Below are 23,226 nucleotides of genomic sequence, written 5' to 3'. Positions count from 1 at the left end.
CTACACATGAATTGTCTTACATGTACTGTCTAGAGGAGCAGATAAGGGGTACTGCCAGAGGAATGCGAGTAAACTGTTTGTACTGTGTACAGTCTAAAATTGGAGTAGGTAAGTACTTCCACTGTATGTGATATGCAACAAACAAATGGCCCTAGATCTCCTAGGTGCAAAGGTCCCAATTCTTGTCCAGATAGCAAAAAATTTTGTAAGAGATTTACCTTCAAAAAGAAGAGTATGATGCATGTTCATGTAGTAATGCAATGACACTTTCAGGGGAGTTGAGGAAGATTGGGGGCAACCTAGCACTTCAGAAGCACTAGACATACCTCCATGAAGATTTGGTTAGCCCTCCATGGTGACACATTCAAGCCCCTGTAGCATGGTGGTCATGCCAGATTCCCGCAGTGTCCTAATTCCAAAGTGTGGAATGTTGGGAGGTATAAAACAGGTACATTTTTAAAAGTCAACTGCTGTAAAACCATTATTAGCTAATCCATCACCCTTACTATACTATATGATTGAGGGGGAATTCAGCCAACACATAAAGGCACTTTAAATGGTTAAGTTCATATGAACCCCAGAAAAAAACAGAATACATGCTGTATATATTATATATAGTGAAGTCCAGATGTGCATAAAGGAAAAACAGGTATATGGTCCCCACAACACTCACATTTTTCACATAGATATCAGGCTCTTAGTATATCCTTTACATATGTTCGAACTGCCAAATACAGTCTCTTCAAATGAATTTGAAGATTAAAGAAACGGTATATATTGAAATACAGTTATTATATGGAAATATGTTATCCAACTGAAAACCACATAATAATGGGAGAAAATGCTGAAAAAAATACAACTTAATTTATTTAATTTTTCCTCTTTTCCTTCTTCTATAGGGAGGCAATGCTTTATTAAGACTCCAATCCAATATCACCAGTAGGGTCTGATTATAGGTTCAAGCTGCCTTAGGGTAATATACTCACAGCTTCCCTCTACTTCCCCACCAGGCTGATATGCGGTGGTTAAAATGAACACACTGTTAATTTCAAATCCAGCATCAGTCACCCCTCCTTTCCCCCACCAATGTTTATGTTCCTGTTTTTGGAACTTCGCTCCACTTGGTTTTTAAAAAGGGTCAGAGGCATGTTTGCTACTTATTAACATTAAAATCAGAACTATATAGCAGAACAGAACTATATAGCAGGTGCCCCCCTGCCACCCAGCCCAGCCTGCCCCTGCTTACCCTCAAGCGCCCACCCAATGATGGATCCTTGTCTGCAGCCTTATCATTTGAATGCATCAAGATTAAAACCTTACTAAATTTTTCTTTTATGTTTTCTTCTTACTTTGGAGAAAAACTATTTTCTTATATATTAAAATTAATTTCAGTTTATATTTCTCCCTGTCACAATGCTGCATCCCTAAAAAATATTTAACCCCTCGCCCCCAAAGGCTGTGCACCCCTAGGCTGCAGCCTAGTCAGCGTAGTGGATAATCAGGACCTGACCACCAGGATAATAGAGAGAGAAACTCTGGTACATTATCATTTAACACCTTTCTTTTGTTAGGAGCCACCGCGGCTCGTCCGATTCTCTGGCAGCTGCCTCCAGGCTGTTGTTTTGACGGCCAGGGTGTCACTTCCCCCTCATTCGTCCTGGCTGTTACCAGGGCAACAGCTGGGTGCTCTCTCATTAATGGCCACGGCTGGCTAATCTGACAGTCGGGTACACCACTACCTAGTCTATTAGCAGCCTTATGGGGTCGATTGTGTGCTCCTGTGCTTTCCCTATTCTGATTGGCCCATCTATGTATTTAAGGTAGGTAGGGCCGAGCCTCCCTGCCTTAAATACATAGCGCCCTGTGTGCCTCACATTGCTGACCAGCTCTTGTCCTGTGGATACTCTGCTGACTTCTATTTGCTCCCATTGTGACCTTTGGCTTGTTTCTGGACCCTGCATGAATTCTGGTTGCCCCTAACCTCTCTGTTGATTTGGATATCCTTGCTTGCAACCAGCCCTGACCTCTGGCCTGTCCTTGTTTATCTGGTTCGCTACTGACCCACGACCTTTGGACTGTCTTTGGGATCTGTCTCCAGTATTCTGGTTACCCTCCATCTCTGCACTACAATCGTCAATGCTAAACTTTTACTACGCTAGAGTGAAGTCCGGGGGCACCAGAGTACCTTTGAATGGAACTAATTCTACGGGAAAGGCGGCTGCTATAGCTGAAGACCTCTATCAGATTTGTTCTAAAAGTCTTTCTAGGTAGCCGTTAGTCCTAACACCTAAAATACAACAATTGTACTGACAGTTAAATGTGATCCAATAAAATGTGCAAAATAGCCCACATGGAAGTAGTAAGTTCTCCTACTGTCATACAATTATCCGTATGCTGTACATAGCTCTATAACAGTCCAGGGTTTATACTGCAGAAAATACCACTTTAGATTTAAGTGTAGATAAGGGAAGTCTCTTTCCTTAGTAATCTATCAACACGTTTCAGTGCTTGGTCTTTCCCAGAATGGTGGGGGCTTAACCTTTGTCCACAGTTCCAAGCTTAATTTGTCCATTATATTTATTTTATTTAAAAGTGGCTGTTTAATAGATAAGTCAGCCACCATCCAGGACTTAGCTGCCCCCTCCAATTAGAATGAAGCTCAATCATGAGTAGGGTCCTCCCTACCATTGCTTCCATGTCTGCATTTATTTTGTCTACCCTGTATGTCCCCGTCATGTATGTCCTGTTTTATTCACTGTCTGGCACTATAGAGCCTTACAAATGAACGATGAAAACAAGATTATTGGAAACATTAGCAACATTCCAAATGAAAAAATAAAAATACTTTTACATAGTTGTAATTTTGCTGATTAAAACAATTTATCATTATGTAATAAGTCTAGTGGTCACATATCTTAAAGCTGCACTATTACCTACCTACACTGATCGGTTTTACTAACCGTCCTCCTATTCTAGCCAGAGCTGTAGAAGCTCTTCCGGCTATGTAACACAGAAACAGCAAATTAGCTCCATTTGTGACAGAGAGGGGGTGTCAGTGGGAGGACCAATCACAAACTACAATCTCGATGGGTGTTCCTGCTTACCCCACCTCTACCCTGCTTTTCATCTGGCTATTTCGGCTATTAGTAGACCCAGTGGAACCCTAGGAATAATAGCTGCATAGATCAGCCACCAGGGCTCCAGTTAGTGCAGAGAGAAGCTTAGTAAAATGTACCTAGTACATGGCAGTGCCACTTTAAGGGGGAAAAAAAGCAACTCTCTGTTTAGGAATAAATATTGTGGGGTTTTCTATTTATCCTTACAATGAATGCCAATTGTTTCCATTATTAGATACGAGTCACTAATGGAAGTAAAATAGATGAATAGGACCATCTGTAATGTTTGGTATTATTTTATGTTTGTTGGAATGACACCAGAATTCATTTTCACAGTTATAATAAGAGTGGGCATTACAGGAACAACAGAGAAATGTTGACAGTAAGTACATGATAGAGATGTAGTGATAAAACACAATAGTCTCGTGAGGATGTGAGTAGCAAAAATGAATGTGTGTGGACAGTAGTAAATCTTACAGCACAGCATTGGACGTCTGTGTACGGAATACAAAGCACTGTTACATGGGTGTTCAAATAGCAGCATGTGGACTGGAGACAGAACCCCCTGAGCTTTCTTGGGGTACTAGCAGGTTCACGAAAACCTCTATAAACAGGGTTGAGTTATGTTATTTTGCTCAACAACATGCTGTCCAATTCATGGAAATACTCGGACAGCAGAGATCATTTATAATTTTACAGACTCCACTTTTCAGACTCGACTATGACTAATTATTGTGTTTCATTAAAATGCAAATGTTGGGGTTGTAGCATGACATGGTGCCATAAGGACGTGTTGTAGTAGAGCACCTCATCCTACACTGCTGCAGTTAGCTATAAGCTCTTATCAAGATCACAGTGCCAGGGTGATGGGGGCTCAGCTTCCTTTCCTCCCTGGTGCTACTAAGTCTTGGGTGGGATACTTTAATGTTTAAATCTCCCACCCAAACTACTTTCAGAAGGAGTGCCCCCTACAAGCCAAATATGGCTCCAGGAGGATCAGATCCAGCCCTTGGGGAAGCAGTCCTACCACTGCAGCATCCAGTGCTTAGAGCTCGGCTGGGTTACTTTGCTCCATGAGGCCACTAGGGGCAGTGCACTAGCAGAATGTACAACTCCTGCCTGTAGTAGGAAACAGATCTGGCAGTGCTGCATTCCAGTCCACCTCCCCTTGTGATGAACCGCCTGAATATCGCCAGGTCCCTTATCTCACATTCGCTTCTGCAGGGTTCAAGCACATAGTAAAACTGTGAGAGCACCAAGCACTGCATTCTCCCATTCCAAGCTCTTGGAAGTGGAGAAGACAGTCCAACAACACTGAGACCTGCCAGAAGCACAATGGACCACTAGGGTTGATTTTCTTAAGATTTTTCTATTTTAATATAGTTAAATAATTTGATATAATTTAAAAGAAAAACTATGTAAGCTCAATGTACACTGTCGTGGTGCAACAACACTGGCTAAATACATTATTGCACATAAAACATTGCAACACGTGCAGTCCATGCGGGGGTGGTAAATGGTGATCCCTACTACAGCTGCTTTCTTACATTTTAGTACTAAAATAAGCTATGTATCCAAATAGCATTAATTTCATATCCTCTATAATTCTGTATTTTTATAGTGATTAAAAGTATCACCCTGCTGCATCATTTGTATTGCATTCAGATTAATATGCAGCATTTCACAGTAATTTGGGTATGTTTTATGTTCATACCTGTCAGTTGCAGGGTCCTGTGCTGTCTATGTGCATCGCTGCCTCTGTTGCTTTAGGGGCCTCCTGCTGTGTATGTCAAACACTGCGTCTATCACTCTGGGGGTACAGCAATGCCCTAATGATGAATGCACCTTGTAAAATGGCAATATTCTGAGGAAATCTATTCCATCATCTTTATGCCAGACTTGACATATTATACCACCATTCAAATATAGATATCCTTCGTATATTTATCAACCCTACACTCTACGACAGTACATGTCATAGCGTTAGCAGTTGATGCATAGTTGCCAACTTGTGAAAATAATTTGTAAAAAAAAAAAAAATGTAATTACATTTTATTAAAGTTTTTACACAATTGTACAGAAGAAAAACAACATTATGAAATATAAGAGGAACAGGGAAAAAAAAGAGATAAAAAAGAAATGTATGTTGCAGTCACCTATACGGAATAAATGAATCAATAGCCTAAAATTATAAATCGGCCGTGTTAACAGTTCTAGGACAATGAGGAGGAAGGAGAAGACGAGGGGCCAGGAGATAATGGAATGTTCGTAAAAAGAATGAAAAAGGAAAGGGAGGGGGTAAGTGTCCAATTTGAAAATAATTTCATTGCTGGTGACAAGGTTGATGTAAGCTTTACATGTGATGTAATCTTAACAGGCCTCGGTATACTTCAATCACCAACATTACTTGTTAACGGAACATAGCTATTAACTCATATTTGCAAAGTAAATGTGCTTCTTTAATAACATAGACTATATATATATATATATATATATATATATATATATATATATATATATATATATAGTCTGTTCTGTTCTTCTAATGTTTATTTGTATTATGTTCTGTTTGTGTATAGCTGATTGTACAGCGTTGCATAAACTATGGCACCTCATAAATAAATTATTATTACTATTTACTCTCACACACACACACATTAAATTATCAGATACTCTGCTACCTATACGACATAGTTAACAACAGTTTATATTATTATTATTATATATTTCTAGAGGCGCTTTGCTGCTTAGTTAGTCTGCCTACACACTATACTTAGCGGTCTGTTCGACCTGCCCTGCAGGAGATGCAGAGGGAGGTCTACAAACTCGTGTGGGAGGGTCGGGTAACGTAATTTATGTCACAACATACCACTCACCGCTACATCAAACCCACCAATGCAAGACAATGACACAGTGGCTGGCGGACCATCATTACAAAGATCAAGTCGGCGTGCTCTCATCCTGTCCCATCATCTGGGAGAATTACAGTCAGTTTTTGCATTTTAAATAATTATGTTAATTAATAGCGAGAACTGCATTAAATATAGAGAATAAGAAGCTATGTACTGGGTGCTTCATCAGAATTATAAAAACAAACATTTTCAGGGATCTTTACAACTGGTGAACACTAGTAGGAACAGTTATTGGGAAAAGGAAGTTAGGGCCAGTTCTGCTAACCTCCAGTTATCATTTAATATAACCTGGTGTAATTGTAACATGGGATAGTGGCAGCTGGTATAGGGACAATTTTCGAACCAGAGCAAAATGTAAGTTAGAATCATACTCAGCAATGTGTGAATACAGTATTGTGTGACATTTGTTGGAAACAGTATTTTCAGAGAATAGTTGATCATTAGTGTACAATAAAAACAGCCAGCAGTTCTAAATTATAAACAAAATGTAAACATGCACTAAAGCTGGCAATATCATGCTATGGGCCAATTAGTAAATGAGCTTACTAGAGTATAAGTAGTCTTAGGCCAACAAGTATACACTATTTCACTAATACGGTGCATCCTGTTCAGGCATCATTAATGACTTATTGTGGAAGATGTGGAAAGTCCTCGTCAGGTTCCTAACTTTGTTAAGTTATTGCTGAGCTTGAGAGCATTTTATGTCAACTCAATTTGTTGTATTCTAAGGCGAGACTTTTTTTTTAAATAATTGTGATATAAAAGTAAAACTGAATATTTCAAACAAAACGCTATAAGACAAATATTAGCAAGCTGGACATATGACCTTTTTGATTTACATGCACAATGCAACTAATAACCAAAAGACACATTACTGTTAGCTATTGTACAATATAGACCCCCATTCCCAGGCAAGTTTATGATATTACTGTTGTTATGTATACAATACTGAGCCCCGTCCTGGCAGCTAGCGTACACTACATGCCCCTTTCTGGTGGCTAGTGTACAGCACAGACTCCTGCTTGTTCTTAGTATACAATACCTAGCCAGTTTCTGGAGGTTAGTGTACCATTTGCAAAGGTACTAACAGCTGTTGCTATTATTGCTCGATAAGGCGTTATTTTCTGCCTTGCTCTAGTAATCAGTTTGAAACCTAACAGGACAATAACACCCAATAACAGCACAGGTTGATTGCAGCTTCAGGACCTAGAGGTACAGAGACTAGGGTAAGTTTGCCACTGTGCTTAGCAGTAGCAGGTTACCAATCAATTTAACACGTTTGAGATAAAACAAAATACCAAAGTATCTGCAGCCCATTAATCTCATCACCATCATTTATTTATATAGCGCCACTAATTCCGCAGCGCTGTACAGAGAACTCACTCACATCAGTCCCTGTCCACATTGAAGCTTACAGTCTAAATTTCCTAACACACACACACACACACAGACAGACAGAGAGAGAGAGAAACTAGGGTCAATTTGATAGCAGCCAATTAACCTACCAGTATGTTTTTGGAGTACTAGTAATCTCATGCGTTTAAAGATCCCACCCAGATGATCCTCGGCCCATCCTCTCTATCAAAACACAGCACTATTTTACTACTCCCCTTTGTATCCTAACTACTTGAATGACTAGTTGACAACAGTCTCTCTCTCTCTCCCCCTCTCACTCCATTCTCGACTCTCTGGAATCAGATTTCCGCCACCAACATTCCACTGAAACTGCTCTCACAAAAGTGATCACTGATCTACTTACAGTAAACTCTAAGGGTCATTTCACCAGACCCATCCTCCTGGACCACTCTACTGCTTTTGATACTGCTGATCACCCTCTTCTTCTACACACCCTTCATCGCATTGGCATTCATGACACAGTTCTTTCCTGATTCACTTCCCACCATTGAACCACTCGGTAAGGGTCCTATGATACATCCTCCCACCCACTGCCACAATCTGTTGGGGTCCCTTTGGGCTCTGTTATTAATCTCTAATTTGCTCAGTCTACACCTCTTCACTTGGAGAACTAATTTGCTTATACAACCTCTATGATGACAACCCCAAATCTACATCTCTATCCCTGATCTCACCACTAACCCAACGTGCTGCCCACCATTAATAACACCATAATTTCCTCAGTCTCCCAAGCCTGCTGCCTTGGTGTCACACTGGACTCCGCCATCTACTTTATTCCTCACATCCACTCTCTCTCCCAGTACGGTTGCCTCCACCTTAGACATATTGCAAGAACACATCCTTTTCATACCCAAGATGCTACTAAATCTCTCATCAATTCTTTCATCATCTCCCACCTTGACTGTTGCAACCTCCTGCTATCTGGAATTTCCCTCACGCATCTATCCCCACTTCCAAGCAAATGAAATGCCACCGCAAGACGGATCTTCCTCTCTTACGGCTACACATCGCTGCACCACTTTGCAAATCCCTACACAGGATTCGTTTGTACTCCAGAATCCAATTCAAAGTCCTCAACAATACCATCCCTTCATACATCTCAAATATCATATCTGTCTCGCCCTTAGATCATCTACCTCTGACCTGTGCCTTGACTTTGGTAATCACCTGGCAACACCAGACTACAAGTCTTCTCCCATGCTGCTACTCACTTGTGGAATTCCCTACCATGCACAATCAAACTTTCCCACAACCTTCAAATCTTTAGACACTCTCTGAAAACCCAAGACCTTATTAGAGCTTAGGCTACTACCACTGATACTACTCACACTAATGCACCCTCACAACTGACCAATGTAGATCCCTATGGTGCCCTCTACAATAATAATATTCCTCACCTCTGCTGAGACGGGCCTTGATCAGGGTTGTAAAACACACTCTACCATGAACTACTTATTTGTATGAACTGGAAGTGTATGGGGGAGGGAGCTCGACCATCCCAATGTTGTACTGTAATGTGAACAGGTTTGCCATAGCTGTAGAGAGTATCTCCTGTTTGGGCCCACTATAGGCATGAATGGACCTACCGGATTACCTGAATGTAATAATGCAACATTTGGTATTTTATTTTATTTTGCTTATTTCACCCCCAAATTAAAAATGACCCTTGAACAACGTGAAACATGATTGTCAAAAGGCACATGACTCTAATGTGTTTAAAAAGTTAGCAAAAACATCTGCTATAAGTTGTCGGATTGCAGGGTGTGAATGGACATTTACCAATAACAAATCAACGGTTAGCCATGGGCACTATATAGTCTCTTGATATATGCAAAATTGTCTATAACTTATAAGGCTAATTACACCCAAACTGCAAATCCACTTGTACATTTTTTTCAGAATATCATTTGCCTTGGGTCAGATAATGTACAATTCCATGCAAAACTGAATTTTCAGTTTTTGGGTGGCATTATCCTGGAGAAAATAGAGAAACAAAATATTCTAAAAAAAAAACAAAAACTAAACTACTTGCAGCAAATAATACTTTTCTTGTTTTTTATGTTTCACTGAATACCATTTTTTTACATAACACAGACCACTAACAGCTTTCTATCTGCATCATTCAAACAGTTAAAAATCAATTGTACTAAAAACAAGCCACAAAGAAAATGGTATACATCATAAACTTTATTTTGTGTAGGAAAATATTTAAATTTGCAGAACATCAAAATATTCATTGCTGACAAAAAACAATAAAGTTGGCAGTTTACAATCATTTTTTTACTTTCAAAGCAATTCATAAAAATACATTTGTTTCAGTTAAACATACATTTATGAAAACTGGTGCAAAGTCAAAAGGTGGTGTTACCCATAGAAACTAAATAGAGAGTCTGTAATTTTTCTAGTGGAGTTTAGAAACTGAAAGCAAACATATGAATAATAACAGCCTCCTTTCTATGCATCATATTTCCCCTGCTGTATGCCTCAACACATTCCAAAACAATGGCTACATAAGGTACTAAAGAGGGAATTTCCCCAATCATGTGTCATATTTCATAGCAAAATGTACAAATGTTCATAATTAGGTAGGTAGTGCAAAGTCAGGTTAGGAAAATAATGGACAAGGACACGCGGGGCTGGCATCTAACCTTCAAAAGGGCCTGTGCAATACCCTTATCTCTGTAATAAGTTAAATCAATATATTTAATCAAAGAAACAGGCACCTATCTGTAAGAACATATCAGCAGGCATTTCACACAAGTGTTACCAGCTATAACTAACAGATCTGACAATAAAGCAGGAAGGAGCTGCCTAGGACATCAATCAACAGAAGACATAACTCTCATCCCACTGAAGAGTAAGGGGTCCCAATGATGGTAAAGCACACCCACTACAACACCTTGGGGCAAGACCCAAAATAGTCTGATCTGAAGAACAGCAGCTCTGTCACAGGTGAACTACGCTTTAAAGGACTCTTATGCTAATCTATCCCATTCACAGCCTTTATATTACTCTTATCCTAATCACAGCATTTATATTACTCTTACTCTATTCACAGCATTTATATTACTCTTACTCTATTCACAGCATTTATATTACTCTTTGCCAAGCCTATTAATCTTTTAATATTGTATAGTTCCACATACTCCATCTTGTGCACATTTTGAACATTTTCACAAATAATGGGGGAAAAAAATCTCTGAAATGAGCACGTTGAGTTTAGTAGCAGTTTTTAAATTCAGGTTTAGAAAACTTTACTCGTAATCTAGGCACAATCCCTCTCGGAGATGCAAAGTCTCCTCCTTCTTTAATAATACAAACAGAGAAAAAGTGAGGTAATTTCTTTTCTCAGCTCTTGCCATCTATCTTCCTCTATGGTGGTGCTCATGGCCCTCCAGCACCATTGGACAATAGTTCTGTGACTAGTGAACAGGTTTATAAGGGGCGTATTTATATGGTCCAATATGCTGTAACCCATAGCAACCAGATTCTGTGATTTTTCGAATGCTGTTTAGAAGATGAAAGCAAACGTCTCTGGTGTATTATAATTCGGGTGTTTAGGCTGATAGCCCGGGGCCCAGACCTTCCCAACTCAAACTCAACACTCCAAGTATATCTTTGACATGATATAAAGTCAGTGGCGCACGCAGGGGGGGTTTCTGAGTCTCTAGAAACCCCCCCTGCGCTAACTAAGTGGCCACTGTCCTATACAGCAGCCGCGGCGCTGTCAAAGAAGCGTCCGCGGCTACTGTATAGGACAGCGCTGGCGAAACGTGTTTTTTTTTGGGGGGGGGGGGGGTTTCGGTCGGCGGGGAGAAACCGACAATCCTCTGTGCGCCCCTGAAAGTATACATGTGGCGAGCGGCTAATTCTCTGTTCTAAATATATATTCCATGGGGAGGAGGTTTGCTGCATACATAAAAACATTTCGTTTCATTGGTTTGCTGTTTATGCTGAATAGAAAATGTAACTGAAAAGTGTCCCGCTTAGGATGGTGATTACTTCAGTAGAAGACCAAGCACAGAAACAAATATCTACATTGGGGGCTCATGGCTTAGCACAGATCACATATGACAGTTTTTATTACCCACAGTTATTACATAGGCCCACTAATCTACAACCCACCTTGGATAACTTGGTTACATAACACAAGCTCCCATTGATTTAAATCAGATGCTTACCCTTTTTGGGCAAATCTGAATCAAGATGCATCCTGAGCAAATACAGAAGAACAACGTAACACTTAATTTACATCCCAGACCATCCTAAATCCGTACTTTACAAGACATTGGTGTGAAATATCTTCAACTTATAGGTTTGTAGTAATCTACGATACTGACCATCCTGTCCCCCTCTCTGCCCTGATTGTGGCACTATACCTCTAGTACCCAGCTCTATGCTCATAGACTAGCAGTTCAGTTGCTATGCAGTAGGCTGCACAGTAGCCCCCTGAGTTTGAACATCACTTCATGGACTGACCTTTAACGTATACAATCTTCTACTCATAGTGTTATACATGGGGCTGACTGTCCAATGTCATTCAAATCTGGCTTGTAGATATCCAAGTAGGGCCATAGCAACCCAGCAGCTGGGTTTGAAGAAGTGATCCAAGACCAGAGGAATACATCAATGAAGTGGAATGAGAAATGCTGCTCTATTGTTATACATTGCAGTGTTGTTTAGTAGCACAGTATGTCTCAATCAGGCCTGTCCAACCTGCGGCCCTCCAGATGTTGTGAAACTACAAGTCCTAGCATGTCCTTCCAGCTATCAACAGGTTGTCTACTGGCAAAGCATGCTGGGGCTTGTAGTTTCACAACACCTGGAGGGCCGCAGGTTGGACAGGCCTGGTCTAAATCATCTATTCACATTGTATGCAGAATATTGCAATGAACCCCCAGTTATAATAAGGGCAAACTAATAATTACTGAAAAGTAAATAAGCCCAAATGTTTTGGGGAATGGTGACATTTGAATGTCAAGGACGAGAAAATGCTGTATAAAATATACGATACAATGTACGTATATAATACAGTGTTCTCCCCAGCACCTATTTCCTGAGTGCTGTACCCGGCTGTTTTTACCTGTCACCCGGTTCTTGGGAGCCCAACAGAGTCCTATAATAATAGAATAAACCATTGTTTCTCCTATTATAACAGGCACTATGTGAGCACTACAGCCAGCAGTGTGTGTGAGACCACTGACCACCAGTCTGACCAGTCCTGGCAGGTGTGGGCAATAACTCCAACATTCTTCATAGCATTACTTCAATCTTCAAAGTATTACAACTACCCCCACCCGGCTGCTTCTTTATGCCTCCCGGCTGGCAAATGTTCTGGGGAGAACACTGTAATATGAAAATAAATAACATACAAATACGGTTAACAATAAAATGGCCAGTTTAGAAGAATTGGGAACATTGTTTCATCACTCAGTAGTTCTACAATCTTTACATTTGTCTTATTTTAACTAAAATCCTGATCTGTGATGAGGTACTCAATATTTGTAAGCAAATTAAAGAAAAAAGACAAAGTATATACAAGGCAATAATTTAATTCAGACGTATATATATATATGTGGAGAATTTCATACAATAAACCTGTTTTCAGCTCTTAAGGAGGTTCTAATTATAGAGGAAAACTAATTTAAGGAATAATACTTATTAAAGGGATGCAACACTAGAACAACAGTGACAGCTGTGAATTACACATTCTTTATTTTCAATGCAACATGATATAAATATTCAAAAATATAGATACACTTCGATACTTTCTGCTTAGTGCAAGCTTAGTGGAAGTGTCTCAAAACATGTCCAATGGACCTTTAGAAATGACACACTGACATCTAGTGGCTAAATGATACAGTTCAGCATTCAAAATTTATAACTGAGTGATGGCCACAACCTATCCGTCTCATGGTCTACTCTCCTGCCCTGTCCAAACATGGCTGCAAGCATTTCCAGTAAAAAATACAAAACAACCAAAAAAAACCATAATAAATATCCTTATAAATGGACACTGGAAGACAAAAATACTGCAGTATATATATATATATATATATATATTTCTCATATGTTAAAAAGTGGAGTATGCATGTGATGAACAAGAAGTAAAGAAATTAGTATAAATACCAAAATGTTACATAAACACAATATCTATATGGTAAACAGAAAAAAGTTGATCTCACAAAAGCACAGCCAGAAATGCAATCTGATCTCATGAGACAAATATATACAGTACAGCATTTTCTCTTGTTAAACAATAACTATAAACGGCAGAAGTTATCTTCTTAACAACATAATAGTACAGAACAAGACACTGAAAAATATGGCTCTGAGATTTGGCTCTGACTAAAGTCCGCTGCTTTCTGGATCCATCGGTGCAGCGTCATCCTGCTGCTAGCTGGCACAGGCAGCAAAACTGCAAAGACAGAGAAGAAGTGTTATAGGAGATCACGTGTACAGCATGCCGTTACTAATTACATGTGATAGAGAAGAGACGGTTCTTCCTATTACAATCAAGTAGTCTTGTTGTCTAGAGGAGCCCTGTGCATGTGAGGGTGTGTATAAAGTTGCAACACTTAGCACACGTGTAGCCAGACATGGACAAAAAAAAACAGCACAACAAAGTCAAAATAGGCAAAAAAAAAAATGCTAAATGCACAAACAAACAAGGAACAGAATTTTAAAAGGTAATCTGAATTTGTTGCCAAATCAATGCAATCATTTATTAAGACTTGATTTACACTGTTTGAGATTAAACAAGAAAAGAACAGTTTATATATTTATAGGTTTGTGAGGGCTACAGGTAAAATTAGAAATGCCAACACTGTTCAGATATAATAAAATAAACTCAGAAGGTCATTTCAAGGACATTGTAATCCTAGGAGATCTGTAGCTGGCACAAATGTTATAACTAAAAACAGGAGATAGGTGGCATATGTAGGTAGTATTTCAATCTTACTATCCTGATTTTATGAACCCAGAATTAGAGATCTAAAAAGAAACTGCCCCTCTACCTCCAACAACCAACACATATACTTTGCCTATAGCAGCAGTTCACCGCAGATAAACTGCACTGAACATAACTTTAGAATTTATTTTGACAAGATAATGTTGACAGTACAACAAAGGGTGTACTTTTAGCTAAAATATTGCAGAACTAAAACAATATGAAAACAATACAAGTTGTGAATGACAGTCCATAAACTGTACATTCAATTAATTGCACTCATAAAAAAATATTAGAACACAGCTAAATAAACCCACAGCTGCAGAAGTATTGTTGAGTGCAGTATTACACCCTTGTGTCCCTTTTACAGTATCTTACCTCTGATTCTTGTTGCTTGCATCGGAATTTAATCTGCCAGTTCTTAGGAGATCTCGAACCGTGAGCATCGTTTTCCCCCTTAACAGCAGAAGGAGCACATCAGAGGCCAGCCAAGGATGTATGTCCTATACAGGAAGCCTATGTGCCGATAGAGTAATTCATTGCTGGATTCTAATCCATAGACATTTAAATTGTGAAGGGTCTAAACAGCAGGTATGTCCAACTAGCGCGCCATAGGCTGCAAGTGGCCTTCCAAAACGATTCCCTGCCCTCATGTCTTCTAAACTCGGACTTTTATGTATATAATGATACTAAAGAAACTCTCGGACTATGACAGGAGGTCCTTCTCATACCATCAGGATTCCTGTTACTGTGCTATTTATCAATCAGACTTTTCAGAGAAGCATCATACTGAACACCCAAAGGTCATATGAATGAACGGAAACCGCTACCATCGGCATTCATTTTGAAAGTGCTTAGTTCCACTGAACCAAAGAGAAACACTTTCATATATTCCATTTCGGACTGGCATGACCACCTTCTCCTCATCTTTACGAGGACCGGTCACCTGATATTTTTTTAATTTACTACATAGTGTTTTGTGCAGGAGTGTATTGAAACACTGTTTATGTGCCATGTTCTCTCCTAGGTATGCTTCCTCAAGCTTGTACAACGGCAGAGCTGTGAGTTACAGCCTGGGAACTCATTACAATGACAGCCTGATTCACCTACTACTGTGAGCTTTCAGAATACACTATGCTTGGTCCTGGGTAGGCTTCCTTTACACATCAGAGCTCCCCTACTGTGCAAGCCAGTGGAAGCCTGCCCAGAAGAGAGTATAAACCACTGAAACAATGCTCTTCCAGGGTTAACAGGGGTTACAAGATACTATGCAGCAAGGCAAAAGCAATTTAATCATGAGACCTGGTGACAGGTCTGCTTTAGAAGACTTGCCTTGTATTTGTATAATGTAGCCCAAATATCTAAAAATCTACATATGTTGAAAAAATAAATAAGTAAAAGGTGCCTAGAAAAATTCACCAACTTAAAAAGTGTTTTAAATAATTGCAGAAGAATCAAAGTGAAAAATAAATAACACAATACTAAAGTTAGTTGTCCATTTGGAAGTTTACCCATATCCAAACTGCAGAATTAAAATTTTACAAACACATACAAATAAATGTTCCCCCAACATGACACCAGCTTGATCTGTAGCTTAGTGATGCTTGTTTGGATAATAGCGATGGAATTCTATTTGTGCTGAACACAAAGTTTATATCAATATTTTTGTGTTTGGCATCACAAAATTATAAAGTCAATTTGTGGAACTGAACAATATGAAAATAAAGGGAAATATTTGAATACTGGCGCCAGCTTACAGAGAGACTAATGAGGAGACGGAGGAAAGTGTGTATATTCAAACAGACACAAAACACGCAGACTCATCACTACAAACACATGGCAGAACCCCCAGTTTCTACTGACATAATATGACTGTTCCATGTTTATGTATACATGGCTACAGTGACTTCTGCCCTCAGAAAAGTCTTTCAGTCTGTCCCCAGACACATTTCAGTGCTAAAGAGAGCAGATACTGAACCAAACATGTTATATACTGTACTGATTACATTTTCTAGCCATGCAGGATATAGTAGACAGTATATGTTCTGACTACCTCTTATCCTACCTTTCAGTAAATGTTCAATAAATCAATTTCACAAATTATTTCAGACACAGTTGGACAGTTACAAGTATGTAAATACAAACAGAAGCAGAAAACAATAAGATCACAATTTGCACACAAGAGGCATTCACAGGATTTTGCCCAAGCTACAATTGAACACAAAGACTGATGTAAAAGAATTAAGTCAGTGATACATTTAGCAGTGTTTTATATTTCTTTCCAGTGCTGATTAATACTGTCAAAACTCTGTGCTAATTATCATTCTGAAGCTGTTCAGAAGCTGTCGTACATACAGAACATCACCTTAATTATTGGTTGAACAGCCTCATGCTGTGGTTTCTGCTAAAGGTCAAATGTTAAAGTCACCTGGAGTGTTGGAATAATCAAAGACTTAAAACGCTGCTTACACTGCATGTAGGGAATGCTTCATTAGTGTGATGGATACAGCTTTCCTTCAACCATGGCATATTATATGAAGTTTAAATATCAAATTTAAATTTGAATAGCAGATATATATTTCCTTGTCATTAACCATCATTAATTAGATATATTCACTAATAAGAGTGTGTTTTCCCTCTCAGTTTACACTGGAATTAATTTGAATTGTGGGGGGTAACTGGTAATCTGGACCCACCCTCCATATCATTCATTCACCAGCCAGCAATAGCTTTTGGTGCTGGATGTTTGAATCTCCTTCACCGTCAGAGGAATTAGTCATCCTATAAACCTATTCAACACTCAATTCATATGTTTGTTTTTACTGGACATCATATGCAGGAAGAGGAGCTGTTTGAGGCATTTTAAAACGGAGCATTTGTGATCAACAATTAATATCTGATAGTTTAAAAAAATATATAAATAAATACATAACCAAAAAACAAATTGGTTCTCACACCCAGGCACATAGTGTGGATCACCTCCTGGAAGCACAGGTGGATTAATAAGTAGTAAAACGAATGTTATAGATTCTCAGTGTTAATAATTAATCAACCAGTGCTCAAGGCAGAATGGCCACAAATCATTGCTGAACCTTAAGAAAAATTTAAATTTAAATAAATATAATTTAGCAGAGACTGAGCAGAAGTTACCTTCCTGTGGAAATCAGAATAGTACAGTACTAAGAATCAAGAGGAGTCGGTCTCTTGGGCTACGTACACACAGGTGTATATAACATCTCATCTGCTCTGCTGTTTGGCATGTAAATGGAGGAGAGATGGGTACAGAGAGGAGCTCTGATTGCTACAAGGACACACCTGGACAGAACACTCTACTTTGTATACACAGGATTTTGTTAGGATTTGGGGATGGACACAAAGGGACACTCATAGGTCACGGGCATTTTGCTGTACAAAAGACATTTGCAATATATAGATTTTCATTAAAATAGCAGAAATTAATCAAAAGCAAAACATCATTAACATTTATATATTGAAGAAGGGGCTAAAGAACAAAACGTCCTTGATTAAGCTGAAAACACAAATAAAACACGTATGGATTAACACAAGCGCATACACAGAGCGGGTATAATGTATGTAGGTATGTATAGAGGGGAGGCCAAGGAGTGCAACTATTTATAACCCCAACTACCCCATGTGGTGGAGAGGGGTGTAGATGCTGCCTGTACTACATTGTGTCACTATGTCACAGCTTGTACAACTATATACAGTGATATCATACCCAACCTTGTGTCACACACACATATACATATATATATATATATATATATATATATATATATATATATATATATATATATATATATATATATATATACACACACACACACACACACACTGTTCAGTGTAAAGCAGTCAATGTTTGCACAAGCATTGAAGTAATCCGTTTCATAAATTTACATTTGCTGTAATAAGATTGTTACGTGTATGTGTATAAAGCGTATTACAGACTAGTAAAACAAGCAGAGCCCTGAAGCATAGTAGATTGGCTGTTCACTGTAAGTGCCAGGTTTTAGTAGAATTGAACGTATATTACTCTTTTTCTAACCTGCCTACCTGTAGACTTTCTGGCTGACCTCCAAAGCTAGCAGCAAGAAGTGACATACTGACTGCTAAATGCAGGAATATCAATGCTTCACTCAGTACACACATTAGGGACATCCCTTACTTGATCACTGTTATAACGCAAGAATGGTTTTTAATGTGAAAAACCTTTCATCAAGGAGAAAATAAGTACACCCATGCAGAACTCTACGACCTTCAGGCAGGGACCCCAAAGGACTTATCCTCTCATCACCATCTCCCTCCCACAGTTCATTTCCCCCTTACTATATGAAAATATTGCACCCATACTTTCTAACTGACTGACCATGTGAAATGGATGATCCACTGTGGCATAACCCATTTTTCCCACCTGGGGGTAAATGTATTGACCAGTGCTTCTTGTAACTCGACAATATTCGCCAAGTTTGACGGCTAATTTTAAAACGGCAATATGTTTAAAGGTTAATCTTGCCGTTTCAAAATCAGCTGTCAAACTCGCCGAATATCAGCAAACTGCAAAAAGCACTGGTCAATACATTTACCCCCTGGTCTCAATCCTAAGGGTTTCTCTGCATGGAAGAAACTTAATTTTACATTTCTTTCTGATATTATCCCAATGGGCTACTTCTCTGAGCTTCACGATCGCCTTCCCCTTCTGCCCAACACCTTTTTAAACAGTACCTCCAGATACGTCACCTCTACAACAGCCAAATTGTCCTGTGCTCTCTCTACTCCATTACCCCATTGGAGACGTTTTGTTTACATAGGTCCTCCTCCAAGGGACTTAGAATTAATTCCACTTTCTACTCTATTCTAATGGGTTACAATCTCCCAGCTAAGAACCCCATGAGTTCCGCTGGGAGAACATCTACGGGTCTTTGGAAGAAGACGAATGGGTTGCTACCCTAGAAACTACTGCTAAATCCTCCATCTGTACTCGAACTAAGGAAAAAATCAAACAAACTTCTTTTTCGGTGCTGCTTGGTTGGTCCCTTTCAGACTCAAGGCTATATACCAGACCCTATTGGACCTTTGCTGGCGTAACTGTGGCCAACGGGGAACCCTGTCTCATGTTTGGTGGTACTGTCCGAAAATTGAGCCCTTCTGGCAAGAGGTGTGCTACTTCCCCCTATCACCTCTCCTTCTATCTCCTGCTTCGCCCTCCTCGAATCCATAGATCGCTCTGGAAACTCCCTAACCGCATTCTTAATGCAGGTAGGTGTCTAATTGCACATAATTGGAAAAATCCTGATCTCCCCTCTATTATAACCCTAATCAACAAAGTTTGGCAAATGGGGCAGCTCAGTGGCCTAGTGGTTAGCACTTCTGCCTCACACCACTGGGGTCATGAGTTCAATTCCCAACCATGGCCTTATCTGTGTGGAGTTTGCATGTTCTCCCCGTGTTTGCGTGGGTTTCCTCCGGATGCTCCGATTTCCTCCTACACTCCAAAAACATACTAGTAGGTTAATTGGCTGCTATCTAAATTGACCCTAGTCTCTCTCTCTTTCTGTGTTTGTGTTAGGGAATTTAGACTGTAAGCCCCAATGGGGCAGGGACTGATGTGAGTGAGTTCTCTGTACAGCACTGTGGCGCTATATAAACTGATGATGATGATGATGATGAATAAACTCAAAAATATCACCAGTATTCTCCATGACAGTTCCAATCAATTTCTGTTGATGCAGCATTCCTGGATGGACTTTGATCTCTATTTCTTGACTTGTTTTGAGAGCTCTCACCCACTCTCTCTCCACACTTCCACCCCAACTCTACTTCCCCATTCCCCTACCTTCCTGTACTAACTTTCCTCAGTCCCCCCTCCCCCTCCAATTTGGGACACCTCAGCAGTTTGCCTTGTTAACAACCTAGATTTATCTATTTATCTCTGGCCTCTGTCCTTGACACTTGGATATTTGTTGTGTACAACATTGTAATAATTGACATGTTACCTCTTTACTTGTCTCCCCCTTTTTCTCTTTCAGCATCACCCGTTCCCCCAAATTACACAAAAGCTCAAACTATTGTTTGAAAAAATAAAATCTCTGGGGCAACAGATCATTTTGTATGTTCAATTCCCAGATACCAAGTAACCACTACACCACACACGCTGCTTATTGTGCAGTAGGGTGTTTTCTATAGACCAGAGGATTCACCACTAACTTGGCTCATTTAATGCCAATAGTAAAAAACATTCTGTGTAATAGAAAAAAAAGTGTATACATGACACGTATAACATTTGACTTTGGGAAAGTTTGAGTGGAACATGCCGCTACATTGAATAGATTATATATAGTGGCAGCACGGTGGCTCAGTGGTTAGCACTTCTGCCTCACAGCACTGGGGTCATGAGTTCAATTCCCGACCATGGCCTTATCTGTGTGGAGTTTGTATGTTCTCCCAGTGTTTTGTGTAGGTTTCCTCCAGGTGCTCCGGTTTCCTCCCACACTCCAAAAACATACTAGTAGGTTAATTGGCTGCTATCAAAATTGACCCTAGTCTGTGTGTCTGTCTGTGTGTATGTTGAGGAATTTAGACTGTAAGCCCCAATGGGGCAAGGACTGATATGAGTGAGTTCTCTGTACAGCGCTGCGGAATTAGTGGCGCTATATAAATAAATGGTGATGATGATGATGATATAGTGTGTTTGAAAAAAAATGTGGAAGAATAACCAGCATCATATAGACATTGCAGTGAGCTGGGAAATACTCGGTACCAGTCAGGATGTGTGAGGATTTACAGGACTGCTAGTAAATACATAAATCTCAGGATAGACCAGAAATAAATGGTTAACCAGAGCCAGCCTGACCTGCTCCCCTGCATGTCTTCCAGCTCGCAGCGAAGTCGGGAACTCTTCTCTTCCTCTTCCTGCAGCCTCCGTTTCACAGCACGCAACTCCTGCTGAGATTCACACTTGATGTCATTAGCTACCACCACCGCTGTCTGCAGGTCTGCCTGGAAGCGCTTCCACTCCTCAGCATCCTCCTGTGTGGAGTGAAGTCAACGCTTATCAAGATTGTAACGATACACTATCTGGTCAACACTTAGGCTAGGTACACACTGGAGCGTTTTCGTCCAATAACCGGGAAAATCAGCCGACATACAACCGTTCGGTTGGAAGTTGGGTTTTGTGTATAGTGACACGATGGTCGAAAGACTACAGAAAGAGATCAAAGACCAGATGAAGAGCACAGATCTGAAGGTAAATCGTGTCAGTGTGTACACATGAATCGTCAGACTGATCAGACTTTCAGTCGTAGGTACAATCGTTTGAGATAACACGTTGGTTCGAAAATTCTTCAGTGTGTACCTAGCATTAGAGAGCAGCAAAACACTAAAGATAAACTTTAACTCACTTTACATGTATTATCAGCATGGTTATGTTTTTTTTCCCCAACATGTCCAAATAAAGTTGTGCACACTTGGGCCTGTGACAAGATATTTTCTATATAATTGCTGGTCATAGATTTAATCTGGGTGTTGTGAAGATGTATATATTTAACATTTTCCTTGGGTCCATTTAAACAAAGAGCTAAACTGTTCTGCTAAATATATTAAATCACTTTCTTAAACTAAATATTTCTGAGACTGAAATATTCGTCCCATCTCCTCCCCGCTCTCTCTCTTTCTGTTGAAAGCACTTCCCTTATCCCTACATCTTCATCTTTATGTCTACCTACACTTGTTACTGACCCGACGGTCTGCCAACAGCTGCTGCCAGACTCATTATCTGTTCCCACTCCCACCTCCAGGACATTTAACTAATAATAATAATAAATAATAATAATTGATCAGTATGCCTCAAAGATCCAGTTTAACAATAAAGCCACATGTAAAAAAATAAAACTTTCATTGAAACTTACCTTCATCTGTTTAGTTAGAAGCTTCATTTGTCTTTCCAGATCTTGTTTTTGTTCTTCCAGTTTATCAATTTTGTCTAAACAATAAAAACACAGGTTTTAATCTGCATGTAATATAATGGAATTACTAACTGATGCAATGCTGCATTGCGGCCAGCATGTGGCACTGTTTCCCAACTAAAAATAAAGAAATGTCTAGCAATGTTATCTACAAGAAATACAGGAGATGTGTAGCATTTTGTGCACAATGTTTAGAAGTGCCTTGTACTGCTACTAAACACAGTTTCCCCATAGACTTCAATGTGATGTCACATTATACTTGCCACAGCCTAACTGTAGCTAACCCTAACTTATGATATAGCCTTCTGAATCCTACCCCTAATCCTTTGTGTCCCCAGTTAACCCCTCTTGCAGAACTGTGATATGCTAGTTGTAACACACATCTATTAAACGTTATCTCCTTTGGTCATGCATGTGTTTCTCTTTAAAAACCGCTGTTTCGGAGTAAGAAAAAAATAGCATCAATTTTCATGCACCTGGATGCTATAAAAATTCTTAGAAGTTTACAGTATTTTTCTTTTACATTCTCACTGGTGTCTAACGAAAAGAAGGAGCACTTAAAAGCGTCAAATTTCATATTCATATTTTGTTTGAAGAAATATTTTTTCACCAGACAAAATAACCTTTCTATGGCATACAAAGACAAGTCACCACTTTCCTGCTTTGTAATTTTTCCCATCCATGCCTTCACTGCATCTTTTGTTTTCCAGGTTACAAAATTAAAATAAAAAAATGCAGATTGTTTTTCCCATTTCCTGTTCTTTTCTATTCATTGAAATCACTTTGATTCTGCCTTTCCACTGAAAAATCACATTAATAAAATGTTTTGTTTTCCCATATGCTGCCAAACC

The 23,226-nt window shown here is 39.4% G+C and overlaps 1 protein-coding gene across 8 annotated transcripts in view; it reads right to left on the bottom strand.

The window, feature by feature from the left end:
* SPECC1 (sperm antigen with calponin homology and coiled-coil domains 1) overlaps nt 1-23,226 on the bottom strand; it is a 286,055-nt gene that overhangs the window by 76,213 nt on the left and 186,616 nt on the right. For 6 of the 8 annotated variants that reach the window (XM_075196912.1, XM_075196915.1, XM_075196914.1 and 3 more), the window contains 2 exons: nt 22,319-22,392; nt 21,265-21,440 (listed from right to left, as the gene is read on the bottom strand). In XM_075196912.1, coding sequence (XP_075053013.1) covers nt 21,265-21,440; nt 22,319-22,392 — 250 coding nt within the window. Of the gene's footprint in view, nt 1-13,140; nt 13,863-14,771; nt 14,850-21,264; nt 21,441-22,318; nt 22,393-23,226 lie in introns of those variants that run through there. The other 2 variants (XM_075196917.1, XM_075196918.1) reach the window with 2 other exon arrangements.

The sequence above is a fragment of the Mixophyes fleayi genome, chromosome 2, assembly GCF_038048845.1.
Source record: "Mixophyes fleayi isolate aMixFle1 chromosome 2, aMixFle1.hap1, whole genome shotgun sequence".
Taxonomy (NCBI): Eukaryota; Metazoa; Chordata; class Amphibia; order Anura; family Limnodynastidae; genus Mixophyes; species Mixophyes fleayi.
This window is presented reverse-complemented; position numbering and strand designations above follow the sequence as displayed.